Source organism: Nyctibius grandis, chromosome 4 (assembly GCF_013368605.1).
Source record: "Nyctibius grandis isolate bNycGra1 chromosome 4, bNycGra1.pri, whole genome shotgun sequence".
NCBI lineage: Eukaryota > Metazoa > Chordata > Aves > Nyctibiiformes > Nyctibiidae > Nyctibius > Nyctibius grandis.
Genome location: NC_090661.1, coordinates 66,955,774 through 66,980,770, shown reverse-complemented (window position 1 = coordinate 66,980,770; position 24,997 = coordinate 66,955,774). Strand labels below are relative to the sequence as shown.

At 46.0% G+C, this 24,997-nt stretch overlaps 1 protein-coding gene across 1 annotated transcript in view; it reads left to right on the top strand.

Moving 5' to 3' along the window:
• Window positions 1-24,997, top strand: part of PRKCH (protein kinase C eta) — a 125,574-nt gene that overhangs the window by 44,724 nt on the left and 55,853 nt on the right. The window contains exons 3-9 of the mRNA XM_068398080.1: window positions 9,462-9,612; window positions 10,750-10,784; window positions 12,299-12,387; window positions 14,046-14,175; window positions 15,103-15,230; window positions 17,246-17,389; window positions 18,109-18,282. Of these exons, the coding sequence (XP_068254181.1) occupies window positions 9,462-9,612; window positions 10,750-10,784; window positions 12,299-12,387; window positions 14,046-14,175; window positions 15,103-15,230; window positions 17,246-17,389; window positions 18,109-18,282 (851 nt within the window). The remainder of the gene's footprint in view (window positions 1-9,461; window positions 9,613-10,749; window positions 10,785-12,298; window positions 12,388-14,045; window positions 14,176-15,102; window positions 15,231-17,245; window positions 17,390-18,108; window positions 18,283-24,997) is intronic.

The window sequence follows — 24,997 nt, the reverse complement described above, 5'->3', positions numbered from 1 at the left end:
TGCTTTGTTAGTTTTATTTTCCTGTTTTTAATGAATAATGTATTTAAATGGTTTCCTTCCCTAATAAATCGCATCTCAACATTTTTCTCTTGAGTTTAATAGGTGGGAAGGACTAACAGGAGGTTTTACAATGGAAATTCACTTGCCTAAGCAGAAGGAAATAATAATGATTATAATTGACAAGGGGAGGAGGGAGAGGAATCGGTTCGTTAAGGCTTTAATGAGCAATGCAGTAAGAAGTATGAGGTACTAGTATTATTCACACATCTTAAAGTAAGGAGGAAGATTTTCCCCATCTTTTGATAAAACTGAGACTGCAAGCAGATGTGCCTTTCTGCCTGCAGCTGAGGAGGGGAGGCGATTGTTACTGCCAGTTTCTCACTGTTCGTGTGGGTCAACTTACATTTTTAATCATATGGGGTTTCTTTTTTATTTGTTGCCTGCTTTTACCCCAGATCAATGTGACAGGACTGGGTCATGAAGCAGACACAGATGGAGTCGGGCTGGCAGGTCTGCAGTGGTAGGAAGGGGACTCCATCGTGAGGAGGGAGCAGTGGGGCTGGGGTGTCTTTTTGGACCTCTGCTGCTGCTGGAAGGCCATGTTGACTACAGCTGGAGGGAAGCACATATCTGTCATCTCACTGGATATGACCTGGCTAATTTATCTTGCTTTTCCAAACCTGATGGGTGCTGTGTGCCTCCCGCTGGGTACAAGGGCAGGTATGAGCTGGCCTTCCAGTTACACTGCCTGTCTGGGGCTCCGAAGGGCTCCGTTCAGTGCTCAGGTTTCTGCTGTCTCCCTCAAGTCTCTCCTGTAATTTAAAATAAAATCCTTCTCTCCTGGCATCTCCTCTTTGTGCAAGCCGAGACAGTTCTTTTCCACTATTATCACTCCAGCCTGGTCTCTCTTGCAAACAGAAGTATCATGAGGTTACCATCTCCAAATTAATGCAAAAACTTGCAGAGATGGAACGATAAAATGGAGTGCAGGTAAAATCTTTCTTGCCTTTGGCAGAGAAGCAAGCACAGGGTGAAAAACAGGGCTGTCCCCTTCCTTCTCTCACAGTGGTGTGGCTGTAAAGAGAGGGAAGTGGCTGTCCCCTTCAAACACATCCTCCTTGGCAGCCAGCAGCTTTTCTGCAGCCTGTGGCCTGGAAAGCACAGATGGGCTGGCATGCAATGATCTCTGTTTGAGAACTTGCTCTCTTCTGGCAAGGGGTTGCTCATGTTCTCTGAAATCTTTTGTTGTCCTCAGGATCTCATTTGCTCAGTTCATTGTTACTCACTACAGAAATGAATGGGAAAGGCTTTTCCATTCATATTTTTCAGCCTTGCGCAATGTGCTGCAGTGCCTTGCTTCATAGCTGTCAACATCCACAAGCGGACGTCTAAAAAAATTTTCCCAGAAATAACTTTTAAAAGCAGATGTGGAGAATAATATTTTTGAGCTGCCCTCTGCATGTCTGAAAACCCGTGTGGGAATTATGATTAAAACTCTATGCAAAATAACCTGTATGGTATTCATAACTGGTTGGTAGACTGGAAGCGGCAGCAGAATACTTGTTGTAAGAGTTTCTCAAGCTGCCTTCTTCCTCCTCTCTCATGTTCTCACAGACCTTATGCAAACAGATAAAAAGCAACTATTCCTCTTTCAGCCCCAGCACTAGGCTCTGCCATCGCTTTTCAGCCCTCTCCCCTCCTGCGCATGTGGAGGGCTCCCTGATGGCCACGTACTGGTCGCTTCAGCTCTGCAGAGCTGTCCCTTTGTCCCTAGCTACATCCAAGTGCAAGAGACTGTGAGTGAAGCAAACTGAACCCCCCGAAAAAGTCGTGGACCCTGGTTCCCCACTGGAGAGGTGAACAGCTGGTAAGCCTGGGAAACGGGGAGATGTTTCCACTTGGCTTTGTGGTCTCTTCCTTACCTACTGGTGCCACCAGAGCTTTGGCATCATTGTGTAATTCTAGAAATAAGCCTATGATGGGCATTTGTAGCAATGGCTGAGCATTGTCATGCTCGCTAATACTGCTGAGTGAACTTCATTGATCCCGTTATCGCTGCTGCCGCACTGAAACATCATGGTTGAGTCAGTACTCAAATGCTGCTAGTCACTGAGAGCTGAGGGCAAGAGCTGAGATGAACTTCTGTCCTAGACCTGGCAGTAAAACAGGTCTGCCCTACTTCAGCACTTGGACAAGAAACAGAGACCTTGCCTCGAGTGCAGAGTTCTGTGTGATTCAATGCAGGGATGATTACAGGTTTTGCATTTCCAAGACTGCTGATAATGCTGTTTCATACTCATGAGTGGGAAAATTCTCTTTTTTTTTTTTTTTTCATTCAGAGCATCATTGTTCCTTCTTGTTCTTTCAGACAATATTGACGGGTTGGCATCTTAAAAGATGAACTGCCCATTAACATGGGTTTTCTGTGAAGTCCTAGTACAAGACAACCTAGTCCTGCCAGCACTAGCTGGCTCTTTCTCTGGTCTTCATACAAAACTTCATCCAGTTTCAGAGGGGAAAACAGCAGCTGGATCAAACACAAGTCACAGCCTGTGTTTGATGTGCCACATGTTGGCTTTGCAATGAGCCTCTCCTGGGATTTGGACCAGTCTGGTTTCATGCACGAACTGGCAGAAGCAGCAGAAGGACAGAAACTTTGATGGATGTGAAGTGGAGGAGAAACCCCATGTGGTTAACATGATCTCTGTGGATGTGGCTGTTTTCCAGCTGGCCCATTCACACATAGAAGTGACTTTTGAGGGGAACTGAAGAGAAAACTTTGCAGTACGTAGGAAAGGAGAGGTTTTCACTCTGCAGCACTAATACTAGGGAAGCAGAACAGTCAGCGATGGAAATACCAGTTTGGGTCGTAGCCTTTAAATCCTTTTCCCTTTTCAGAGTCAGGCTGTCAGCCTCTTCTTCAATGCTGTGTTGTGTTCATAATATGTTAATTAGCCAAAGGTTTCCTGTGGTTTTGACCATCCATGGGATTATGGTGATAAAACTCCAGGTTAAAAGATACCAAGCCTTTGTAAGGGATTTTTGTTGTAAGATATGCGTTTTCCAGCTTGGAAAATAAACACCTTGATTCATCTTGGTTTAGCCTCTGTTTATATTCAGCAGATGTGAGGAAGCCCACTGTTAGGTAAATATTGAGAGAACACCTCCATCCTGATGGCTGGAGGGGGTGAACGTGTGTATTCATTCCCCCCATTTACTTGATTTGTTTTATATATTCTTTTCCTAAAACACCCACTACTGCTCACCCTTAGGGCATGGGCTAGCTGAGCGTTTAGCCTGATCTCAAATCGTTCACTGCTGCAGTGCTTGCGAGAGGTGAGGGGTCTGTCTATCCGCTATCTTGCTTGTTACAGGCTAGTAAGTTCAGTGGTTGGTCTCTGCTCCACGCTCGTGTATCACTCAGTGCAACGGGATCTTGCTTGCAGTGTTCCAAGGGGAGTGCAGGAAAAGGTGTATATTATTACTGCTACTAATAAAAAAAGGCTTAATTAAGTTTTAATCTATTAGCATTATTGCTTTAAGGGTTTTTACATTGCTTTTTTGAATATCTTTATTTCTTTCAAAGAAAAATCTCATTGATGTGTACAGGAGTATAACACTAGAAATTGTCGTGTGTTGGGATATACCCGAACAACGCCTGTACTTGGCAGTTGTGAGGCCACACATCGAATACTGTGTTCAGTTTCGGACCCCTCACTGCAAGAAGGACATTGAAGTGCTGAAGCGAGTCCAAAGAAGGGCAGCGAAGCTGGTGAAGGGTTTGGAGCACAAGTCTTATGAGAAGCGGCTGAGGGCACTGGTGCTGTTTAGTCTGGAGAACAGGAGGCTGAGGAGAAACCTTATTGCTCTCTCCAGCTACCTGAAAGGAGGTTGTGGCGAGATGGGTTTCAGTCTCTTCTCCCAAGTATCAAGCCATAGGACAAGAGGAAATGGCCTCAAGTTGTGCCAGGGCAGGTTTAGATTGGATATCAGGAAAAGTTCTTCCCCAAAAGGGTTATCAAGCATTGGAACAGGCTGCCCAGGGAAGTGGTGGAGTCATCATCTCTGGAGGTACACGTGGTGCTTAGGGACATGGTTTAGTGGAGAGCTTGGAGGTGCTGGGTTAACGGTTGGACTCGATGATCTTAAAGGTCTTTCCAACCAAAAAGATTCTGTGATTCTATGACCTTTGCCGTGCCGGCGTTATAGCAGCGGTTGATAGCACAATGGTGAGATTGATTTCCGATGGATGAGACCTGACAGACTTTAACTACTTGAGGCATATAGTTACACACACAACACTTCATTCTGCAGCTCTTCCTCTTGTCTTACTGCTGTAGTTATGCCACCACTGTAGGGACTTAACTGAAATAACCCCCTGGAATAAAAAATGGGGGAGAGAGAAAGGGGGGTCTCTGGCCGGGAAGGACAGGAGCAGGTCAGGCAGCGTAATGAGGCTGCTGAGTGGGTCCGCGGTGTGCTAGTGCATGGAGATGTCCTCAGATGACTTGGTGGGTTATTTATTTTCTTCTCCCTCCGCGTGCATAATTTCCACTGCCATAAACACATGTTAGGCATGAGTGGAGAGGAGGAAAGGGGAAGAGGCTTTTTAGTGTTTAACTTTGTAGTTACTTTTGCACATAGCCAGGCACGGTAAATACCCCATAGTTACAGACGTCCAAATTTAACCATGGATGTGGACAACTCCCTTCACTGAGCACTTACTGGCCTGTTTTTATAGCAGTATTTGGACATTTGAACCATTCATGGTGGTTGTTGCTGTACCAGAGATTAGAGGCTTTTAAAACTCTGGGTCTGCTAAAGTGGTCTAGAGCTGCTCTGTTTTGTAAAATGCTCTCCACGTGCAAGAAGGAAAAGATATCTTCTGTAGGAAACTGGCCAGAACACAGAACATGAGTGGGAAAATGTCTGTAATGACTTTACATCCCTGTCCACTAGCAGACTTAGCGCTGCGTTGATGGTTTCTGCATCCAGCCTGTCGCCCAGCAGCGCTGGGAGCTGCTTGGCAGATGTGATGGGTGTGAGCTGAGGAACTGCCATCTTGGTGGTTGGGGAGGCTGGTGGTTGGGAGGAAGGTGGTTTTGGTAGTGATATGTTCCACCATTTCAAAATCGCTTGCACCTTGTTGGAAGGTTGAGCTTGCCTGCTCCGTGGTGTGGTGCGTGGGATGGACGAGCACCCAAGTCCTCTGAAAGAGATTTATTCTGTGGGATGTGGTTGTATATGTAGATCCACCAGAGCACGTGGTAGATGGTCTCCTGCAGTTAGCCTGGTCCCAAGACATGTGTGGCTGAAGTTGTGCTGTGTTCTCCCTCCTGTTTTCGCTTGAGACGGCATCAGGAAATAGGAAGAGCAATACCCAAAAGAGCTGATTGCTTGTGAAAAGTATTCCACGCTCCACAAAAGGCCTTACTGAAGTCAGTTTCCTGCTTAGTAACATTTAGATTTGCTATAATTTAATGAGAGGTGAATATAAGCATGGGTGAGGATCACCTGGAAGATGTGCAGCATCTGGAGAAATTAGCAGGGAAACACAGCCAAGTAGTATGGGAAAATATGAAGTTTGATGAATGTTTTAAATATGAATAATACCGAAAAAAAAAAAAGACAAAAACTTGTGGCATGTGTTTTAATGAAAAGTGTGTCTGTAAGATGGAAACCGTTGTGCTGCGTGAGATGTCGGTGGCTGGAGAACAGGAGGTGGAGGCCAAGTACAGCTCAGAGAAAACGAAACCAGAAACTACATGAGCTAAATTGGAACCATATTCTCTTAAACTCTGGTAAATGTGAGTGAATAAACTTAAAGGGCATCAGCTCTTGGGCTTCTAATGGAGCAGCTGGTATGAAGCAAGTGGGTAACTGGATTGCTTCTTTAGGTGATTTACTTAGGTGCTCACCACCCCCTCACAAACTCTGCTCTTCCTTTTCCATGCCTTGGAGTTCTCCTGTATGTGCTGAATGCCAAGACAGGATACTTTGCCAACTGAGGTTTTTGGCCCTGATCCAGGAAAACACTGAAGTGTATGCATAAACCTAGCTCAAGGAGATGTTCTCTTGAATTTAAAATGGGCAAATTCTATAATACTATAAGGAATTTTTTTTTTTTTTTTTTAATTCTCACGTAAAGCTGCAGGAGGCTTGGGCCCAGTGAAGGCACTGACTCTCGATCTTCCTCTTTTGGGGAAGAGGGATGAACTGGTTGACCTCTTGAAGTTCTTCTAGGGCATGTTTCCTATGGGGAATAATGAGTCTATTGAAATTGTGCAATGATGACTGAATGTTTGGAAAGGATATTAAACCTCTGCACATCAGCTCTCACTTGTGGAGATCAAAATGACATCTCACGTGTGGGAAAGAAGCAGATCATCTACCAGCTGCAGGGTTCCTCCGTCTTGCTGTCATGTGTTTCTGGTTGCCCACCGAGAGAGGCAGGATGCTGAACTAGATGGACCCATGTTCTGATTCAGTTTGGCGATTCCTGTGGTCCCTTGAGTCCTGTTGACTTAGGATTAAAGACATGTTCAAGCACTTCCCTAGAAGGGCAGCCTTTTCTGCACCAGTCTCTGCCCAGCTGCTTGAAGCTCTGCAGTGGAGAAAGCAAGTTTCTGTTAAGTGCTTGGATCAGCCCCACAACATTTTTTTTTGTTTTAATGGGAAAGTCCTAATTTATAGCATGCACTTCTATTTTAAAAATAAATGCCAGCTGTCTTAAACTCAAGCCATGCTCCATATCACAGTTATGCCATCAGGTAGGAGATTTCCATTAGGGCCTGTGGAGGGGACACATGCATAAAGGGCTGGGAGAACAAAGCAGAAAAAAACCCTTTAGCTTTATGGCTGGCTTTGCTTGTAAACCTGTGTGGCAAGAGTACTGAGAGGAATACATCGTGTGGCTCGTGGCCCTTTGAAGTGGCTGGGTTCGGTACTGACAGGATGGCTTCCCTTATCTCCACTCCTACAAAGAGGACCAGGAGATATGCCTGTGATGTGGGACTCTTACATTTCAAGCCTTGATCAGGTTGACAGCTTTTTCCTCCCCCCCTGCCCCCAGCAGTTAATCAACAAAGCTAGTTGAAAGCAGGGAAATGCTCTGCCCTTTTTTTATGGGTAAATGAAGTGGTGCGGTAACAGCTGTGTTTGGGTACTGCTGCCAGCCCCCTGCTCCAGGAGGATCAGCTGGCTGGGAAGCTTACAGACCGCCTGTCCCTTCCTGCATCATTACATCTGTGCAGAGGGTTTGGCAGTAGCTGGTGCTCATCTTGCATCCAGTCCGCGCTCAAAACAGGAGTCCTGGTACGTTCACTGGTGCACAATCACCTCTAGCAGACTCCGGTGTGTGTCCCCAAAATGCACTTGTTAGCAGGGTCTTTACTAACTAACTAACTTGAAAACTGCAAATTTAATTTCTTTCTTCTGAGGCGTGTGTGCCCCAGACGAGGCTTTGACCTGGGAAGCTCAGCTGAGGCTGACCTGGTCTGTGTGAGGATCCCAGAGACCAGCTGGCCGCGATTTGCAAGTCAGATGGCTGCTGCTGCACGGGGATGGCTTTCTGATCTAGAGCTCAGCTCTGCCTCTTAAGAGTGACTTGTTCTGCGTGAATTGAACTTTGCTAGGAAATTGTTGTATGGCTTGTATTGGGTTTGTGTGGCTTGTATTGGGTTTGTGTGGCAAGGTTTTGGTAGTGAGGGGGCTACAGGGGTGGCTTCTATGAGAAGCTGCTAGAAGCTTCCCCCATGTCCAGTAGAGCCAATGCCAGCCGGCTCCAACGTGGACTCGCCGCTGGCCAAGGCCGAGCCCATCAGCGATGGCGGTAGTGCCTCTGTGATAAGATATTTAAGAAGGGGAAAAAAAGCTGGGCAGCAACCTGCAACGGGAGTGAGGAGTGTGAATATGTGAGAGAAACAACCCTGCAAACACCAAGGATAGTGCAGAAGGAGGGGGAGGAGATGCTCCACGCTCCAGAGCAGAGATTCCCCCGCAGCCTGTGGTGAAGACCATGGTGAGGTGGGCTGTTACCTGCAGCCCATGGAGGTTAATGGTGGAGCAGATACCCCCCTGCAGCCCGTGGAGGACCCTACACCAGAGCAGGTGAATGCCTGAAGGAGGCTGTGACCCTGTGGGAAGCCCACGCTAGAGCAGCCTTCTGGCAGGACCTGTGGCCCCATGGAGAGAGGAGCCCGTGCTACAGCAGGGCTTGTGACACCATGAGGGACCCACGCTGGAGCAGTTCATGAAGAACTGTAGCCCATTGGAAGGACTGATGTTGGAAAAGTCCGTGGAGGACTGTCTCCCATGGGAAGGACCCCACGCTGGAGCAGGGGAAGGGTGTGAGGAGTCCTTCCCCTGAGGAGGAAGGAGTGGCAGAGATGACCACAACCCCTATTCCCTGTTCCCCTGTGCTGCTTGGCGGGAGGAGTTAGAGAATCGGGGGTGAAGTTGAGCCTGGGAAGAAGGGAGGGGTGGGGGGAAGATGTTTTAAGGTTTGGTTTTATTTTCTTATTATCCTACTCTGATTTGATTGGTAATAAATTAAACTAATTTTCCCCAAGTCGTGTCTGTTTTGCCCTTGATGGTAATTGGTGAGTGATCCTCCCTGTCCTTATCTCGACCCACGAGCTTTTTATTATATTTTCTCTCCCCTGTCCAGCTGAGGAGGGGAGTGATGGAGCGGCTTTGGTGGGCACCTGACATCCAGCCAGGGTCAACCCACCTCATAGCTGAACTAAACCTAATAAAAAAAAAATAAATTAAATTTTGAGACAATTCATATTTGAATGCCAGCAGTTCCTGGGTCCCTCCTTCCCAGAACTTTAAAATTTCATCTACCCTTTGGAAAATGAGCCCTTTAAAGAAAGCTGAGAGTGGCACATATCAAACAACTAACAGTCCTTGAAAAATCAGGCTGTGCCTTTTTATCCAATGCAGGAAGCAAAATTGCTACAAATGGTGATGCTGAAGTGTAGCCTGAGAAAGTGGATAAACACCATTCCCTGAGCAAGGCATCGCTTTGGCTTGGCAAGCAGGGCGCTGCCCCGCGCGGCTCGTCAGCCGCTTGCACGCAGTCGTGTTTTCGGGAGTTATTGCCCAAAAAGGTGTGAGTTATAATAACTTATTAGCCTTGAGCTAAACAGACCTTCTGGTCTGTTTACAGCTTGTGAATTAATGGGTTAGTGACATGTCTCAGCATGGGAGAGGAGTGAGAGGAAGATGGGAAGAGGCAGTTATTTCTAGATGAAGAATGTAATTTTAAGCTAAAGAGACCTTTGCAATTAGCTTCCTCTCTTGCCTGTCCCAGCTGCTTTCCTCGTTCTAGAGTGTGGCCTCCGACTTCTAAACCAGGGATGTAGTCGTGGCCTTTGAAAGCATTTTGTGCCATACCAAAACCAGGAGCAACAAGTGCATGATTGTGTAAATCTTTTTTTTTTCTTTCCTCTGCACAGGGACCCTCCAGAGGGATCGAATTTTTAAGAACCTCACTCGGAAACGCCAGCGGGCAATGCGAAGGCGAGTGCATCAGGTGAATGGGCACAAATTCATGGCTACATACCTGCGACAGCCTACGTACTGCTCGCACTGCAGGGAGTTCATCTGGTAAGAACGGCTCGAACACGGTGGTGTGCAGCTTCCTGTCCCTTCGTGTTTTGGGGACTGATATGCCATCCCCCATCCTGAATCTGTTACCCAGCGCTTTACTAAGGGCCACTGATGTGAGTCCCTTTGGCCATCAGCTTTAGCGGGGTACATTTATGCTGCGAACTGGAGTCTGCTGCAGAGAGGCCAGAGGTGATGTGTATCTTGGATACTGGAAGCAAACTGGGAGGGTGTGGGGATGGGGCAGTGTTCCTCACTTGTGAGCGTAGTGAAGTGGGAGTCAGCCTCTTCTCCTGGGCAACTAGCGCTAGGACAAGAGGACACAGCCTCAAGCTTCACCAGGGGAGGTTCAGGTTGGACATTAGGAAGAATTTCTTCTCAGAAAGGGTTATTAGACATTGGAACGGGCTGCCCAGGGAGGTGGTGGAGTCACCATCTCTGGATGCATTTAAAAAAAGACTAGACATGGCATGTAGTGCCATGGTCTAGTTGACATGGTGGTGTCAGGGCCATGGTTGGACTCGATGATCTCAGAGGTCTCTTCCAACCTGATTGATTCTGTGATTCTGTAGGTATTATTTCAGAGGGGGGAAAAAAGTAACCCAGGCAATCTGAAGAAAGACCCCCAGATACTAACTTGAGTGGAGCTTTGAGATTACACTGATAAAAAACAGTTGCTTGAAAGAGTAGAGAATATGCCTGAGAACAGAAAAGCCATCAGAGGGGTGAGGTGTGGGGTGATACATGTGGGGAAGCAGGCAGAGCAGGGAGAAAAACTTAGATATGTCTCAAAAGAGCATGGAGTGGGAGAGATAATAACAGGGTGTGGGCTGCTGGGATCGGTCTAATAAGTGTGGTTTGTGTTGTAATAAAATGAGGTATTTCAGAAACTAGAGTGAGGGGGAATATGGGGAATAACATGTGTGTTGACAGCCTGTCGTGTGAGCCATGGCCCTTGCAGTGCTTTGTTACGCTCTCACACCCCTGTGCGGAATTGCACCATTATTGCTGGGCAGTTTTGCCCCGGGCATCTGATCATTTGGGATCCTCTTGCATTTTATCTCTCTCTTCTGTAAATGATCTGCAAAAAACCTGGATTTCTGATGGGAAATTGTGTTCCTGTTTTGTTTTGAACAGGGGCGTGTTTGGGAAGCAGGGATACCAGTGCCAAGGTAAGATGCTCTGCTCCTGCACGGTGCGTGCGCAGGGTGTGCTGTCTCAGGAGCACTCTCCTGTGCTGCTGGGACATCCTGTGGCTACAAGCTGCTCTGAAGTCACCACTCCTCTTCCTCTCCAGCCAGACAAAAGTGTGCATTTGAGCAGCTGTCAGGCTGACGGCTTGCATGCACGCACACAGAAGCCACCATCTACAGTCATGCAAACCCTTAGGAGTCTGGTTGCTGTGTTTCACCCCCAATTCTCCTCCTGTGCAGATCCACCGAGTTGCTGAGTTCATGCAACACCCATCTAGGCTTGAGACCCAGGGTCCCTTCAGGATAGTGTTCAGCTGGTGCTGGGACACACAGTATCCTGCTGGAATGGCCACCCTCTTCCTTTCTCCACCTATGTAGTTCAACAAAGTGAAACTAGGGATGTGACTTCAAAAAGGCAGCCTTGTGGGCTGGCACAGCACTTCTGTCTGAATGCATGTTGTGGCTGAATGGCTGTATAGATGTATGTGTTGCTTGTTTGCACTTAATTATTCTTCTTCCTTTCCCTTTTTCTGTGGTAAGATTTTTATTTAATTTATTATTTTATTACTTGCTTCACAGGTGTATGGTCACTCAGTACAGCCTTCTAACACAGCCTGTTTCTTGTGCAATATAATAGGGCGCTGGTGTCCTTATATGAAAGGAAGCTGCATGTAGACAAAATGCATATCCTGGATAAAATTTCTGGGTGAAAGTGAATCTTATTGATAGACCCTTATGAGTGCAAGCTTGAGTCAGCAACAAACAGAATAGTGTGGGGACCCTGCAACACGTCTGCAACGTAGTTCCCATTACAAAAATCTCCTCATATAGACAGTAGCTACGGCCCTTGGTGGTATCTACAGTGCACGCTGGGTTATGGAGTGGAGGAATCCAAGTTCATTCAAGCCAAGCCAGCTTCAGACCTGGGGAGAACTCAACTCAGCTTTAGTGTTGATTAGCCCTCTTGATGGAGACTAGCTAATTAGCCCAGACATAGCACCATTCTGCTGCACTTATCCAGCTCCCCAGATCCAAGCATTGCACTGAGCCTTAATGACAAAGTAACCTGGGCAAGACTCACTTGGGTATCCAGTGTAAGAGATACTATGCCACTGAGGTGTAGGGATGGCTTTTGATATCTCAGACCTGTGTTCTCTAATACTGTTTGTGTATGTTGTGAGAAATACTCTCTGCTGGATAATTTCAACAGCATTTTTTTAGTTCATTTGTGAAGTTACACTGTTATTTCTGTGGGCATTACCCATATTTTGTATAGGCAGTATGAATGATCCAGTGCAGAATTTCTGTTGCAGTGGGTTGGAGATACATCTCCAGATCTGTTATGAGATTTTGGAAATTCCAAGCCACCAATTATTTTTCATGTCTTTACTGTGTCCTGATGATATAGCTGAGCATTAAAGAACCCAGCTGATGGGTTGATATGTTCTGAGTCTTTCAACAGCTCTTTTCAGCATGCCTCTTTTGTTTCCTAGTATGCACCTGTGTTGTACACAAGCGCTGCCATCATCTAATTGTTACAGCTTGCACGTGCCAAAACAATACTAACAAGACCGATCTCAAGGTAAAGTCATGGTGGTTATTTTGGGTCATCATAATTTGTGAATTCTGGGGTTTTCTGCGTTGCTGGGGGCTGTTATATAATAAAATTTACTCTGTGTTATCTTTATTCATAGATTTTAAAGTGAGGAAGAGTGATAGGGACATGCATAAAAGCCATGCAATATCATCTGGTTGTTCTTCTGTTAATTCCATTAACTGGTTGGACTAGCACATAGTTCAGGAACATATGATGTTTTCATTGGAAGACATCAAGAAATAGCAAATCCACTGTTTTCCTTGGTGATTCTCTTTCATGATTAATTGTGTTGTCATCAGAATTTGGTGCCCAGTTCTTAATGTGGACTTCTCTGGCTTTAAAATCAAACCACTGGTCTTTGTTATGCCTCTTTTTTCTTTTCTGGTAATTTAAAGTGCTCATTTAGTCATTTCTCCACACCTTTACTCTATGAAATTATTTATGTTGTAATAAAGAACCCTTGCATAACTTGTGTTTCTGAAGGTTTTCTTTCTTACTAGTTTTGGCTGTATTTGACAGGAGTAACATCCCCACCTGAAACTGCCCTGTACGTTGCATTTCTCATTTCTTCAACTGGAAATTGTTTAATAACTGTTTGAGGAAAACTCAACTGAAATATTTTTAATCGGGAGGTGGCTCTGTATTGTGTGCCATGCAGAGACCCTCTTTCCAGTGCAGATAAGCGATTGCCTTTGCTTGTTATTTCTTGCCTCCAAACTGCTGAGCTAGACTTCTTAAAATGACCCCTTGCCAAACCAGATGAAAATAAGTTAAAATGCTTAAGGCTAAAGCGCGAGTTAAATGATGAATCTCCTCACCCCTCTTTTAGGATTGTGAAGGGTTTACAACACCTCTAAGCTACTTTAAAAGCAGGCGAAGGTGAGGAGGCACCACTCACTTTAAACTCGTCGTTTCAGTTGCACCCCTGACTTGTCTTTGTGAAGTTGTGGGTTGCCCCTCAGTCTTCCAGGATCTGCATGTTGAGACACAAAATGGAAAGTAACCAGCCGATACAACATTTTCTAAGGTGTCTTTGAGATCTGCATGATTCACAGTCGGAAAAGAACAAGGTTAAAAAGGGGATGAGAGGAAGCGATAAAGCGAAGTGTGGGCCTGAAGTGAAAGGCTGTTAATCACAAGGAGGGTGAGAAGAGGAATGAGAATTTTATGAGGAGCTGGGAAAACTATTCTAGATTAAATTTAATAAAATCAACAGTTTGACCTAAAGTTACATGTTTGCACGTAGTGTCCAAGTTAATAATTTGAAAACTGCTTGGTTACAAAATGCTGTAGCTAACACAATTTATATGTGGCACTTCATTGTGATAGGTTCGTGATGAGGTAATCCACACTTCTAATTCTCACTTGGTTTTATGAATTTAAAATTGGCTAGGCAGCCCTTTTTCAAATCTGCTTTGTCAGGTTGTCCAGCCTGACCAGCAAGGAAACCAGAGCAGGCTCACAGCAGGTGAGGTTGGCCACTCAGTGTTCACTTGGCAGTAAACCTCAGCGAGGCGATGAATCGGGATGTTTTCTGAGTTGAAATTATTTTCATAGTTTTGCACTTAAGTGCCTGTATGTAAATGAACATCAGCTTATGTATATTTGAATTTTAAATCTGTGCTTTTCTTTTGGTGCCTCAGGTGACTGAACAGAGGTTTGGAATCAACATTCCTCACAAGTTCAGAGTCCACAACTACAAAGTCCCGACGTTCTGTGACCACTGCGGTTCCTTGCTGTGGGGAATCATGCGACAGGGCCTACAGTGTAAAAGTGAGCACCTTCTTACTGTAGCCTTTTCACAAAATACGTATATTTTTAGACTCCTGATGCACTGTGTGGGCTTGATTTGTGCAACCTTCAAGAGAAAGCCGAGCAATGAATATTCGTCTTTGCAAGAGTTAACAAAAACGCTGATTTACTTTTTAATCTCTGGCTTCCAGAAGGACTCTACTTTGCACTCTCAGCACAGCTTTGTTTAACTGGCATTATTGAAAATATTCTTGGGAGCTGCTGCTTCTTGCATTCATTTTTCCCTTTACCTGAAGGCTTTTCCACAGCTAATGAGATAAGGCAATGTAAAGACATGCGAGGGGAAAAAAAGGTCATTGCTTTAGGTTGACTGCCCTGTGTGTCACACTGTTAATTGATGACAAAGCATGTCCTGGTGTTATGTTTTTGTTTCAGTGATCCAGACTGTGAAATCGTATGGGTAACAAACAGTTTCCATTTGCCTTCATCTCCCACAAGAGGGTGTACGTGTGTCCACGAAAGAGAGGAAGAAAGGTTTTAGTTTCCCACTGAACAATGTATCTTTAAAATCTAGATACCTGCAAATGCAGAGGAAGTTGTTGCAAATTCCGTGGCATTATAAATTCTAATTTTAGCTGCGGGCATAGCTGCAATGGTATTTATATAACTGACAAACGAGCTTATGAGTAACTTCAGGCAATGTGGCATCTTACTTGGAGAGTTTGGGGTATATTCCTGATTTTCAGGAGTTTATTCCCTTACAAGAGTCTTAATTTTTCTTCTGCTGAGATCAGTGGCAAAAATCCTTTTAGTTTAAAGACACAGGGTACATCCAGATGGGTATATTTCCTGAAGCAGAATTGCTAAATTATTTCTCAACAATAAATCCCTGAGTTATTTTAATTGTTCCTTTTCTTTTACTTTCCATCCCTACCGTAACTGTGTCAGTCTGTAAAATGAACGTCCACATCCGATGCCAAGCAAACGTTGCGCCGAACTGTGGGGTGAACTCAGCAGAGCTTGCTAAAACCTTGGCATGCATGGGTCTGCAACCGGGCAGCATTTCCCCAAATTCGGTGAGTCGTCTTCTTTTTCTTTTTTTTTCCCCTTTATCTATTTAAAATATTTACAACTGAGTCTTTACATGGGTGCAGGAGAAGTCAGAGACTTCAGTTATAGCAGATATCTGTTTGGCATGAATGAGAGGAGAATAAGACACAAACCTAATTAGTGGTTAATATAATTCATGCCATACCTTTTTTTACCATTCTTGCAAACACAAATGCACTGTCTGCATATGTGGCTTGGAATAGAGCATAAGAGCTCAGCGAGAGGCCTAGATTATCATCCCCACTTTGTTGCTGTTTTCCTGAGTGATTTTGGGGAAACCATTTTCACTCTTCACTACAGTTTTCCCAGCTAAAATCTGTGGTCCCTGTCAACATCATCTCTGGTCTTTACTGTCCAAGCCAGGGTCCTAGTGAGCTTGTCGCCAGGGTTAGAACATATGTGTACAATTTCTACTTGTCAGTACTGGAGGCATCCTAAAAATCCAGCTGTTGTATATGTATCTGAGTCTATTCAGAGAGTTTAAAACACACTGTAAGAGTTTGAGCGAAAATGCCCATAAAGGGTAATGGAAATCAGGGCTGTCATTTAATAACAAGTTTTCATCACGTTTCCTTTGCTAGCAGTTTTGAAAAGTGAGTTTGCTTGAAACCACCATAAACCATAATAAAATGTTGGTCTGTTTATTTTTATTTGACCAAAAAGACAATATTAAAACCCAAAACATGCTTGCCAGACCTCATAAATCTTGTCAGCTACATTGGTTGACCACGGGGTGCTGTATCAGCCTAGCCTGCTCCTTAGGCTGTGCTGCCCCTTTTGATTTCAGTTGGTTTGTAGCAAATGAGACTTTCTTATCTTTGCTCTTCATGCTGTAGCAGTTCGGGGGGACAGTTATCCTGGGAGTGACAGGGAAACTCAGGTCCCACACTCCTCTAAAAATCAGCACTTGTTAGCATTTGTTGTTTGCATAATCTGCACATCAAAAGGAGGTGAAACCAGGAAAACAAAAATCTGTGCTTGGTGTTTAACAATCTCTTCTCGTTATTTGTGAGCTAAAGGCTCAAGGTAAGTGTTCAGACTGTGCTCTAAGCTTAAATCTCTTGGGAGTTTTTGCTGGGTGCTGTCCTGAATGCTCTTGGTTCTTTCCCCGTGGCTGGGGTTGCCATTTCTTTGGCAGTGAGACAAGTCTTCTGTGCAGGAAGAATTTTGCTTTACACCAAAGTAGTCACAAGGTGGAGCTCAAGAAGTCCGTGTGACTTTGTTCGGGCTAATAAATTGAGCAAAAGCGCTCGTGGTTTATATGCGTACTCATACCTGGAGAGCTGTGAGCAGGGGGCACTGGAGGTTGACTTGATCGCCATATACCCCAAAAACAGAAGCTCTAGAAATGTGTGCTAATACCGGTACAATTCCTGAAAATGCAGACACCTCGCTACTCACGTGGAGATGAACAGCCTTCCATTGAATTTACAGCAGTGGAGGAAGCCGGCAGCCCAGCTGTGGGAAAGAAAAACATTTTGACGTTTGGGTCCCACTGAACTGGACTTTGAGTAAGAGCCTTAAAATCAGGTAGAAACCAAAGAGATTCAGATAAAATCTGCTCGGGTTCTGGATCTCGCCAGCACTTCACATGTTGCAGAAATTATGCAGTCCTCCTCTCTCTGATGTTAGATAGGAGACTTGGATTTCCACACTCATTGTCTTATGTTTCTGGGGAGTGAAGATGGAGAGAGGCAGGCTTGCCTCTTGGATCTGGTGGGCAGTGGGTTTACAACTCAAAATGCCCAGGTCAGGAGCCAGTGTTGACATCTCAGCAGAGCTCTGCGCGGTGCCGAGGTCGGCTGGTCACACGTAACAGCTATGCAGGGTGGTGGTGCCAACGTGCTTTCTGTTCAGTGACCATACAGTGCACCTGAACAGGTCCTAAATGCCCAGGTTGGTAGGTTGACTTCTTGTGTACACCTCTGAGGCAAAAGTACAATTTCTCTATATACTGATACTTATTTACTTTCCTCCACAGAAACTGGTTTCAAGATCTACTTTGAGACATCAAGATAAAGGCAGCCTGAAAGATGGCAACAACGTTAGTAAAAGTTCAGCGAGCAAACTTGGGATCAAAGACTTAACCTTCCTTCGTGTATTGGGAAAGGGCAGCTTTGGAAAGGTGAGAGTTATCCATGGCTCTTCTGGGGAAAATGACATTCCTTATTAAAGAAGTTATTTCATGATGTGGCACACAGTCTGTCCAGTGGACTATTCTTTGTGCAACAAGGTTGGTTAGAGAGAGCAGGGAGAAAAGGGAAGAGGAAGAAAGCTGACAGCAAAGTGAAGAATTGGGTATCAAAAAAAAAAAAGTTAGCGACCAAAGGAACAGCTGCATGCCAGGGCCCATACCCGAAATGGCAAGAGTGTGCATTAGCACTTGTTTGGGCAGCATTTCTTGGAGCATGTAAAGGCTTTTCCTTTAAAGGAAACAAGGCAGTGGTTTCAAATGCAGTGAGATGGGGGTTTCGTTTCTCTGCTTTGGCTTTGTGGCAATGTGAAATGGTGCATTTGAATTTGATAACTGAGGAGGGAAGTGGGATGGATGGCACTACTCGGGGGGTTTGCCCTGGCACTGTGGATGAGCTTCGACCAGCCAGCCCCATGCCAGACACTGGAGCAGCGTGTGGCATTTCTATCCAGGGAAGCCTGCTGCAGACAGTAGCATATGAGTCATCGATCGTACACCGATGCCCATACTAACAGGCTGACTCACTTGCATCCACAAGCCTGGTCATGAGATAACTGACCTTTCTAGTGTGAGAAGGTGTGAGAAGGCTGTGTGATGCTCATGGAGACTGAGGGCTCAGCCCTTGCAATTCACCCTCCCCTTTGGTTTAGGTGATGCTTGCCAAGATAAAAGAGAGTGGGCAGCTCTATGCAGTGAAGGTGTTGAAGAAGGACGTCATTCTCCAAGATGACGATGTTGAATGCACCATGACCGAGAAACGCATCCTTTCCTTAGCAAGGAACCACCCATTCCTCACCAAGCTCTACTGTTGCTTTCAGACTCCTGTAAGTATAGCCCAGGCAGTGGACAACCTTCCTCCTGATACTGGCTGGCATGTTCAGGACAGAGGCACTCTCCTGTGTATTTGGTCCCTGGCCTGTTATAAATGTCCACCTTAGACCTAGGAGAAGCCTCTCTGCTCAAAGGTGAACAGAGCACTCTGCTATATTCCACCTCTAATATCTGCTGGGCATTTGGCAAACAAAATCCTGGCTTGTTCTAAGCTCCCTAACGAAATGGCAATAACAGGGAAGCCTTTCTTTGTGTCTTCCCTAGAAACATCTCTGTGCCATTGAATGTTTCCAAATGCGTATGCACAAAAGTCTGCAGACCTGCAATGTCCTCCGGTTGCTGTGGGATCTCAGGCTCTGCTGTCTTGCTACCTGAATTTTAACAGGACTGTATTTGCATTGAATTATCTCCAAACTCAATGAATTGTACGTGTAAGCAGGGGTAGCCTCCTGTCTCTCCTAGCCTTTTTGTACTGCTCAGAACTGAATGAAAGATCCTTCTGGGGTTACTGGAAAGGATCTTACTGACATGGGTGGACACTGAAGTGGATCCATATACAGCTGGTATTTCTTCTTGTGTAGATAAGACAAATGATAGCATTGCTGTCACTTGTGGTGTGTGTACCTCAATGGAGGACTGCACATGTGCTGCCTGTCCAGTTTAGAGCCTCCTTTGGTGTGTGCACGTAGGTGGGAGCTTGTTGCTGACGTGGGTGGTGGAGGGAGGAGTGGCTGTGATGGAGGCAGTGGCCACAGCCGTGTCCCAGCAAGGTAAGTTTGGGAGTCCTTGAGCTAAGCTAATATTAGGACCAAAGCATTTTCTGCTGTGTAGCTCTTCCACACTGCCTAGGCTCCCTTCTAGTTGCTCTTTGTCCATTGCTAAATGGAGAAATGGTAATAGAGTTTGTTTGCCTCTTAGAAGAGGCAGGAGAAACTTGCCCTTTTAATTGTGGCTTCACTCCTCCTACATAAACCCAAAATACTAGGGGAAAAAAAACAAAAAGGCAGACAAATGCATCCTGCCACCCACCCATTTCTCTTCTAGCTGGGGTGATGCAACAGCCAGCTATGAAGCTTAAGAATTGTGCTCGTTTAGGGTGGAGCCCTTGGGTAGACTCACATAATAGAAATGAGGTGGTTTGTTTTTTTTATGTACGGTTTAGGTGGTTCACAGAGCAGCTGTGCTATATAGCAGAAACAAAGCTCACTGTTGTCGTTAGTAACCGAGGAAACTCCTCTTTCATTTCCTAATATGAAGACACAGAGCCCAAATTTTAATGGCTTTCCTGAAGTTCTCATGTAAAATATCAGAAAAGTCCAGTATTGATGTGTGCTGTTTGAGGTCAGATGTGGGATAGCAGTGGTCTTTGCCACTCGTTGCTATACTCTTTGCTAGGGCTTTACTTACTGAACTGCAATGTAGATGTGAAAACAGCAAATGCACTCCTGGGCTGTGTAGACTATTTCCCATGAACTTAGGGAAGGTTTAAGGTCACTGTGCTGGTACTGTCTGTCATGTTCAAAAAATGAATGTAATCTGCTGTGGGTGCAGACAAGGTCTTCTGGGCTGATGAATTAAAGGCAGAGTCTTTTGCAAAGGGGAAAAAAAAAGGAAGAACTCAGCCTGTTTAGACTAGCAAATCGAAAGCAAAAAGAGGATCTGATAGATGTCTGCAGATGTTGAACGCTGAGGAGGGAAACAAAGCTGTCAAGATGCTGGCTAAGATTAAATGAGTCTAGTCTGGCCTTGGATACAGTTAGACTGGAAATGAAAAGGAGGTTGCTAAACAGTAGAGCAGCCTGGAACAGGAATTTCTGGACCAGCTTCTCATCAGAGGAGCGGAGGGAAGAACCCCTCAGCCCTTGCTGCCCTGAATGCAGAGCTGGTCGGTCTCTGAAAGGGTGCCAAGGGAGTGGTGATTCTCATCGCAGGACCCTGCTGTTTCCAGTCTTTCCCAGGTTCCTCTTTTACTTGAATCCCTCTTTGCTTCATTATCTGGATTGTCAGTAACAGAAAACCACTTCCCTCCAATAATAAGCAAAACCAAAAAGGGAAGCGTTTACAAAAGAAAAACTAGATTTCAGACTAGTGTGGTTCATGGCGTCTTTTGTCCGTGTTCTGCGCTCAGTGACACCCACCTCAATCCAGAATAACCAGATGTAAATTGCTTATAAAAGCATAATTAAATTCCTTTGCTGTAATAGAAAAATGATTGCAACAGCAGGGACAGAGTCCTTCCAGGAGGGCTTAACCAGGCTGATACAGTACTTAGGGTTTCTGCTTGTTCTTCACATGGCATTGGGTTAGCCCGTCCATTAACACGAGCCTGGCAGAAAAGAATATATATATATATATATATAAAAAAATAAAATAGTAACCACTTATTCAAAATGTCAGCCTGCAGCCATATTTAAAAATACCAAAGCACTTTCTTGTGTTTGGAGTTGGGGGGGAGGGTTACACGAAACAATACCTAGTTTCACTTGCAATCACATGGAAACCACATCACGTGTATCACACAGCCCAAACTGAAAATGTGCTATTAATGGTTCATGTTATAAAAAAACAAAGCATGACTCCGGTCTGCAGTGGAAATCGTGGATAAATAATGACTTACTGGGCCTCACTTTAGGAAGTTTTCAAGAACGAGCCATGTTGAGGCCTCTTACCATTTGTCAAAGCAAAGTCAGAGCCTGATCCCATAAGATGCATCAAGACAGGCTGGGACTAACTGGCAGGTAGTAGCTGAACTGGAAGGTAGTAGCTGAACCTGGGGCTTATGGTAGGTGCCAAGTTCAGTATGGGCCAGCAGTGCAGTTAAATTATGTACTGGGCTGCTTCAGGAGCTATGGGGAAGTCATTATCCGCTCTGCTTGGCACTGGTGAGGCTGCACCTAGAATAGGGGTGTCCAGTTGTGGGCCCCTCCTCCCAGTTCAAGAGGAAATTGTGGAGACTGGAAAGGAAAGACCTTGGAAGTGCCTGAAACACTGCAGCAGTTAGAGGATAGAGTGCTCAAAGGGTTTGAGGGTTTGGCTGGATCTAGACCCATTTGAGTTCCGACTCTTGTATAATATTCCACCCAAACCAGCAAACTCTTCTCCTGACTTACGCAGCCTGGGGCATGTCTGTGCTGCACAGTGCGATGTCATGTAGCACCAGTAATCTAGCATTAGCTCAGCTGGTGCAAGGACCAGCAACGGCAGTGCATTGCCTGAGTTGATCTGTATTGCTGCTACTTTTGCTCACCTCTTGTAGAGCTAGCGGAGGTTTTTCTGCGCTTACATTAGCTGCTGATGGTTTTCAGAAGGGTTTTCTGTTCTCTTGTGCTGCCTCTGTGCTCAGTGTGGTCCTAATTTAGTCTCAGCTGCAGTATAAGTGATACCCGCTAGCAAGGGCTGCTTTATTTGCCCAGGGTGGGCTGAGGCTGCCTGACCTCCAAAGAGCCTCCTGGCTCTGTCAGAGAAGTCCTGCAGCCACTAGATGGTAGGAGCTGCAAGGGCTGTCTCTGCCGGCTCTGGGTCACACTGTTCAGAGCCTAAAGAGGAAATATTAGCAGCACAGCAGGCTGGCAGAGGCTGGATGTGGCCCTGAGCATGCCCAGCGCCGGGCTGGGCAGTTTTGGACTTGCACCTCCAGATTCCTTTGCTGGGAAAGGCAAGGAAGGAGTCTGGCTGCTCCCTTGCAGGGGCAGCAGTTTAAGTCCTGCTCCAGCTGCATCTGTGTGAGGTCTTCCTTGCTCACCACATCTCTAGTTTTTTTTAATTATTTTCTTTTTTAATTGAAAGCCTTGCTTTGGGAACTTTCCACATCGCCTGAGCCATTTACCTCTGCTTTTTTCTAGGGCCTTAGAATCATCCTTTAGTCTCAGACAGGATTATGCTCCTGCTGCAGTAATCTGTGAATTGCTGACAGGTGCTGGGGCTGACCTGGGGATAATCCTGGATCCTGCGTTAGGGGTCACAAGCATCAAAAAATCCTCATTTCCATTTACCTGACACTGGTGTCATCTAACACCTCAACAATACTGTCCTAGAATGGGTGAAAGAGGCTATATGTATAAATAGCTAAGTCAGTAATTTAATCCTGGGAAACGTGGATCCTGGAATGTTTTAATTAAAATGAGTTTGCAGTAAGTAGGTCCTGTCATCTTTGGGGTTTAGGAGCCATCCTTCCTGCACAGGTGGTTTGCTTTTAAATCCTTTGTCTCCATTCGTATGCATGAGAATGACAAGGGCTGGGGGAGATCAGCTTCCCAGGCAAATAGTGTCAAATACCTTCTGGGTTTTATGTTTATCGCCCTTATCCCTTTTCTCATGACCGCAGGGTGCTTCCAGGGGACTGTCCCCCAGGCGATGCTGTTTCCAGCACTGTCCCTGTTAGCCTGATCGGTATATGGATTTGCTCTCCGTGTGGCTCTGCTGACAGCTGTGGAGGCACAGAGCCTGCCCGTGTCATTCCAAAAATAGTGAGACACGAGAACTTGGCAGAGGGACGTGATTTTCTATAACGAGCATCCTTCCAAGATAATAGCTAGCAGGGGTGCTACTGAAGCCGGTAGGAACTGGCCCAGGGACTCCGGGGCAGCTAATCACTGAACTGGTCCCATTTTATGAGGGCAGCCTGCTGTCTGGCACGCAACTTTCCACCCCCTTTACAAGCTGTGGGCTGATGTCGTGCTCTCGGCATGGAAAGGGGAAGGTTTCTCCATGTCTCCGCTGGTTCCCGGGGTGCTCAAAGAGTTCTCCCAGGGTCAGCATGGGCATCATGTCATGGATCACTCGGGTATTTAGGGAGATGAGCCTGTATTTCACCTCCTAGAAGTGTTAGAGCTAATCTGGAGTCTTTGAGGGGAACATAATTTTCAAGTGAGGGCCCACCAGCTGCCAGCAAAAGCAGTGGGACTGAGCAATAGCAGCTGGCTGGCAGTTTACCCACCCGTTGGTCCCTGGATGCTGCAGGAGAAGTCTAGGTGCCCTTATATGTCCTTGAAGTGCCTCGGTCATGATCCCTCCAGGGGATCTTCAGCATCAGCTTGGTTGTCCACCAGCCACTCCCACTGTCACCAAGTGGGTAGAGCACAGGGCAGAGCCCGGCATGGTGAAGGTGAGGAAGGCTGGAAAGGCAGCAGCAGCCTTCCCAGGGCTCTGGTTAGATGAACAAGTGTCCTTACACAGGCCTTGGAGCGTGCTGGTGGCTGGTAAGGAAGCGGTGGGGCCTCTTTGATGTTCTCTTTGAAAGGCGCTGAGAGGGAGCCCTTCGGGAGCAGAGAGGACAGCTTTGATCATCTCCCAGGCTCTAAACCCCCAGCCTTCCCTCTCTGGCACATCAGGGAGGCACAACTTGATATGTGCATACAGCCAACAGCCAAGCGCACTTCTTGGATTCTTTCCTGCAAGCATTGAGACATTTTCCCCTGTTCTTGAGCATTGAGACTGTTGCTAGCCCCAAGCCACTGTGCTGAAAGACCAGCACGTGCTTCAGTTTTGTTTGCAGCCAGTCAAATTCAAGTGAAGGCTGTGATGGGGACATCCTGTTTCTAGGCCTGGCATTTTCCAAAAAGCTTGGTCCAGTCTAGCATGCCTTCTGGCCATAAACACAGGGGCTGTGCTGGGGGCTTGCTGCAGAGTCCTCCTGAAGTCAGGTTTGAAGGAGCTTGAGTTGTGCTTTACCTGGGGTGGCAAGTTAGGTTTTTGGGGGGCTATTGGACAGGGAGGTACAGGGGAATTTCCCCTCTCCACCTTCGCTCTCTGGTGCGGCTTCTGTGGGCACGTGCCATGGTACCCTCACGTTGGCTTTGCCACCATGGGAGGGGCAGTTGGTTTCTGCCTTTCTCTAGCTCCTGTCCTGTCTAGCACCGAATAAAGGCAGACTGGTCAAAATGGTGTCTTTCTGTGGTTTTACAGTGTTCACATCCACCAAAAACCCATGACATCGTTGCTCTCACACTGGCTCAAGCTGCCGGTAAACCAGATGTGTGAGGGCTTGGCTTGCTCTGACGTGCACAGTAACACCTTGTGATGGTCTCTTCATTGCAGGAACATACGGGGTCGGTGTTTTTTTATGTGGGCAGAGTGGTTTTGCTTGCAGAAGATGAAACAAGATCAGACTGACATTTCTGATTTTATCTGTGAACTTAGCTGGGTGTCCACACTTAGGCTGCATGTTGAGGTGATACGAGCTGAAGTGAAAATATGAACCAAAGGGTTAGCTGCTATCATCGTGTTGTAGCCCCTGAGTGTAACTTTCCCACCCTGGGTTGTTGAGGCGCTTTGGATACTTGAGTTTTTATGAAGCTGAGAAAATGCCTGTCTCCATCTGCAGTGGGTTTTGAGAAAGATTGTAACTGTGAGACAAAATCATCAAGCTTAGTGCAAGGGTAGCTGAAGGAGATGCTGTTGCCTATGGTTAGCCACAGTATGTGAAACTCATATTTTGCTTTGGACTTAAAATCAAGGATGTTGTGGCATAAAAAGGGGTCGAAGTGGAACCAAGTCACAAGCAGCTTGAGCAAGCAGGTACCAGTCAGCATTGAGGAGGAGGGGGAAAAAAGGCAATCGAAGCTTAGAGAAGAGGTAAGAGGTGCGACCCAGCAGTGTTTTAGGTTTCAGTCTCTCTGAATCCGTGTTGCTTTCCAGGTGATGTTTAAGGTGAGAGAATGGATCCACAAAGGCCTCATAGCAAGCTGTTTCCAAGTGGCCTTTGGTGTT